This window comes from Nycticebus coucang, chromosome 18 (genome assembly GCF_027406575.1).
Source record: "Nycticebus coucang isolate mNycCou1 chromosome 18, mNycCou1.pri, whole genome shotgun sequence".
In the NCBI taxonomy this organism is placed as follows: Eukaryota; Metazoa; Chordata; class Mammalia; order Primates; family Lorisidae; genus Nycticebus; species Nycticebus coucang.
The window spans coordinates 79,039,728-79,044,396 of NC_069797.1; the positions used below are offsets into that span (position 1 = coordinate 79,039,728).

At 56.9% G+C, this 4,669-nt stretch overlaps 1 protein-coding gene across 1 annotated transcript; it reads right to left on the reverse strand.

The window, feature by feature from the left end:
• Window positions 1-433: 433 nt before the first annotated feature.
• On the reverse strand, window positions 434-3,283 carry ACTG1 (actin gamma 1). The gene is made up of 6 exons (XM_053568075.1): window positions 3,157-3,283; window positions 2,687-2,815; window positions 2,353-2,592; window positions 1,635-2,073; window positions 1,373-1,554; window positions 434-1,289 (listed from the first exon to the last, which is right to left on the reverse strand). The coding sequence occupies exons 2-6, from the start codon at window positions 2,807-2,809 to the stop codon at window positions 1,146-1,148; spliced, it is 1,128 nt and encodes a 375-aa protein (XP_053424050.1). The 5' UTR covers window positions 2,810-2,815; window positions 3,157-3,283; the 3' UTR covers window positions 434-1,145.
• Between the last annotated feature and the right edge of the window lie 1,386 nt (window positions 3,284-4,669).

Below are 4,669 nucleotides of genomic sequence, written 5' to 3' on the forward strand. Positions count from 1 at the left end.
GCCACACCCAGACTCTACAGAGCTACTATTTGATCCATTCAGTGACTGCCATATTCCTTAAAACCTTGTCTAAAAGCCATCTCCAATCCCACATGCAGCTCCCCAAGGCTCTTCTTGCTGGCAGCCAGCCTTCAAAAAATTGTCCCATTACTTGTGGACGTGCCTTTCCAGTCTGCGGCCCTGGTAACAAGCAGCTTTGTCAGCTAACAGTCCACTCATGAGCCCTTTGACAAATTAACAGCCAAACTGCCTGGGTCTCCTGGCTCTTCAGGTTGGTTTGGAGGAAACCAACTACTTGTCTGGTATTTTGAGGGACAGTTGTTCCACAATCCCTGAAACAAAGCTGAGCAGCACCAACCACGGAACATTTGCCTTTTCCAGGCCTTTCTATCCCACCCACGCTGCCACGCCCCCAAATAGGAGCCAGCCATTGTTTACTGCAGCACTTTATTTTCTTACACAATGACCGTGTTGCTGGGGCCTAATGTTTTCACATTAACAGTAGAAAACCAAAATTTGTCATCTCTTAAAGAATTGAGAATTGCGTACAAAAACCTTACATAAATTAAAAGAATGAATAAATTTACAGGTGTAAATGCAAACTGCTTCCAACTCAAGCCAAGTAATCACCCATGGTATTCCGACAGGAAGACATCAGGCAAGAAAGGAAACTGGGTCCCAAAGGCTTGGACTTTTCCAACCCTGTTAGACCGGCAAGACAGAAGTGACAAGTAGTCAGGAATCTTGCCAGCCCCTGGAGATCAGGAATGGTCAGCTCTGCCTTAATACCCTGCACAGATCGAGAGGATGTTGGCCACACATATTCACCAGGCCACAGATTTCTCTTCCAAAAGAACGTTCTCACACCTCAGCCAGAGGTGACTGAGCCACTTCTCAGGGGTTTAAATCAAAGACACGTACAGGGCATTAAACATCAAGGGAACAGTAAACTTGAATACAAGGTCAAAATCAGCAACAAGTTCTACAATCCAGTGCTGATACCAGATACAAGCTTCAAGGACAATTTCTTTTCAAAGGCGTATTCCAGTTTCTTGAGGCCAGCATGAGGTGTGCATTCACCGGAGCAGATCTGTATTTCTGAACCAACTCGTGCAGCAGGCGCTATACGTCTGCTTGCAGTCTGTTTAGAAGCATTTACGGTGGACAATGGAGGGCCCAGACTCATCGTACTCCTGCTTACTGATCCACATCTGCTGGAAGGTGGACAGTGAGGCCAGGATAGAGCCACCGATCCACACCGAGTATTTGCGCTCAGGGGGCGCGATGATCTGCAAAGATAATCACACCCGCTTCAGTTCACACTGCCTATCCAGCTAGACCCCCCCCCCAGGAGGCTGCCCAAGCAATTCACCTTAATCTTCATGGTGCTGGGCGCCAGGGCAGTGATCTCCTTCTGCATCCTGTCGGCGATGCCGGGGTACATGGTGGTGCCACCGGACAGCACTGTGTTGGCGTACAGGTCCTTACGGATGTCCACGTCACACTTCATGATGGAGTTGAAGGTAGTCTCGTGGATGCCACAGGATTCCATACCTAGGGAACAAAGCCTTCCCTTAGCGGTCCCGAATCACCTTAGTCTTCCCCTTACTGGCATGTTCTCTCTGGACACCTACCGAGGAAGGAGGGCTGAAAGAGCGCCTCTGGACACCGGAACCGCTCGTTGCCAATGGTGATCACCTGACCGTCGGGAAGCTCATAGCTCTTCTCCAAGGAAGAAGAAGATGCAGCAGTGGCCATCTCCTGCTCGAAGTCTAAGGCGACATAGCACAGCTTCTCCTTGATGTCTCGCACAATCTCACGCTCGGCTGTGGTGGTGAAGCTGTAACCACGCTCGGTGAGGATCTTCATGAGGTAGTCAGTCAGGTCCCGGCCAGCCAGGTCTAAACGCAGGATGGCATGGGGGAGGGCGTACCCCTCGTAGATGGGCACTGTGTGGGTGACCCCGTCTCCAGAGTCCATGACGATGCCAGTAGTTCGCCCAGAGGCGTATAGGGACAGTACAGCCTGAATGGCCACATACATGGCCGGGGTGTTGAAGGTCTCAAACATGATCTGGGAAGGACAAGGGAGGCGCAGTCAGAGGCAGAAGCCCACAGCCACCCCACGCCCACACTCACAACATGCTGGCATGCCACAACGTGATGTATGGAGAAAAGAAAAGAACGCAAGCAGAAACCAAATGAGAAACCTGGAAGCTTCAGGAAGGAAATGCCAGGAGAAGAACAGAACCCTGGAAACAGTGAAAGAAACACTTGAAATTTCAGAAAATAAAGCGGAATAGAAAATGACTTGTGAAATGCCAGGGTGTGTCACCAGCCAGCTTAGCCTCACCTGGGTCATCTTCTCTCTGTTGGCCTTGGGGTTCAGGGGGGCCTCCGTCAGCAGCACCGGGTGCTCCTCAGGGGCCACACGCAGCTCGTTGTAGAAGGTGTGGTGCCAAATTTTCTCCATGTCATCCCAGTTGGTGACAATGCCATGCTCAATAGGGTACTTTAGGGTCAAGATGCCACGCTTGCTCTGGGCCTCATCCCCCACGTACGAGTCCTTCTGGCCCATGCCCACCATTACGCCCTGCGGAGGAAGGCCATCAGGGTCAAGGTCCACTCAACGCGAGGATCGCGTCGGCGCCCAAGGACTCAGGAACACGCAGATGCCCTCTACTCACCTGGTGCCGGGGGCGCCCGACGATGGAGGGGAACACGGCTCGGGGAGCGTCATCCCCAGCAAAGCCAGCTTTGCACATGCCGGAACCATTATCAATAACGAGCGCAGCGATTTCCTCTTCCATTGCGATCTACGAGGAAAATGACTCATATGGAGCCCGAGGCGCGCCCCTCAAGAAGAAACACCCTCTACTCGGCCTCGAGGTCCCGCCACCTCTTACGAGAGTAACCGCATGGAACGACCACTGACCCTTTCCCGTAACGCCCCCCGCCCCCGTGCCACGGCGCCAGGCACTCCGCCCTGGGCGCCCGGCCCAGGCCCACCCCGCCGGACCATCCTTTGTTTCCGGGCCCGCCACCACCAGGCCTCTCGGAGCAAGAAGGAGGCCTCCGGGATCCGGGAGCGGCGGGCCGTGGCGTTTCGCTCATGTCGGAACCGAGACCCGGGTGGAGAGCGGCGCGGGGAACTTACCGGCGGAACAGCAAAACGGCAGAAGAACACACAGCACAAGCCAGCGGCAGCGAGTGAGACCGACCGCCGCCTCCCCCGCCGCTATTTAAGCGGCCGCGGCGCGCGCGCGCGCCCGGGCGGCGCGTGCGGCCCCAGAACGTGTCCATATATGGCGATCTTTCCGAAAGCCGGGCGCCCATTGGCCCGCCGGGCCGGACACGTGGGGCGGCGGCCCGCACCGCCCCCCCAACGGCCCCGCCCGCACCGCCCCCGCAGGCGCCGAAACCCTCTGCGGACCGGCGGGCGGGGCTGGCCAGCCAGTGTCTGGGGGTCGCCCGCAGAGTCGCAGGGCGACTGGTCGGGCCCCGCCTTGGGGCTGCTACACTGTAGGGAGCGCCGGACTGCGCCCCGAAACTACGTGGCCCGGGGCGGGTGGGCCTCGTGTTGGGGTGAGTCCCCGCGGCCCCGGCCCTGCTGGGGGGGCTTTGCTCCTCTAGATGCCCCCTGCGAGTGTTTCCTTCGGGCCCTGTAGGGTAATCCTGGCCGAACAGGCCGGAAATCGGCGGCGGTACAGAGCTGGGGGAGGGGCAGGGCTGGGGTCCCAGCTGGCCTTCCTCCGGGTGTCCTAAGGCCTGAGGCTTGAGGAGTCTTCACTTCTCCCCAGTGGCAATGGGAAGGAGTTGCCGGTCTCCCAGGGCCCGCTCAGGCCGTTACCTGGGAGGAGGGAACCCACAGCGGTGCGGAAACGGAGGCCCCACTCTATCCGGACACATCCTGTCCCTCAAACCACAGGCCCAATTATCCCCTGGTGCGGGCTGTCCTCTGGGTTTGGGGTGACCCCACTGCCTCCATCCAGAAGGAGCCGTGGGGCTGGGACTTTGTTTTGTTATGGTCACCTGGGGACATTGTAGGGAAACTGAGGTAGGGAAGGGGAATCCTGACTTTCCAAATGGCTATTCTTCTCGTCCTGAATGTGCTAAAAGGGGAGGACTCTCTTCTGTTCGCGATTCTAGGAAAGTGTCGGTTTATGGCGCACTGACCCCAGACTGTCCCCGGGCAGTGGATTTTCGTGATAGAGTGTAGAACATGTCTTCTGGAGTCTGCACTGGCACGATGGTTTCCTGGGGTTTGTGAGCTTCTGGAATTACTTAACATGGAACTTAAAATATCAGAAGGAGCGTATGGAAAGAGCGATGGCGGAGGACGCTTGGCAGTGAAGTGACAGACCCGTCCAAGGTAGCAGGGAACTCCGTTTTACCCTGGCACGTTGGGGGACTGGGCCAGGCAAGGTGTTATCGCCTTCCGGCCTGCAAGCTTAGCTGGAGACCCCACGTAGGAGAGTGATAACACTGGACACGTCCCAGGTCACCTGCCGGCTGCAGTCACCCCTAACGCCAAGACTGCGCCTGTGGCCGCTGTACCACTAGGCCTAGTTGGGAGGGTGCTGGGCCCCGAAACCCCCAGACTTTCCAGAGCCGCCGGTAAGGCTGGCTGTCAAGAATGTGCTCCCCGTGGGAGAACTGCAGACTAGGCT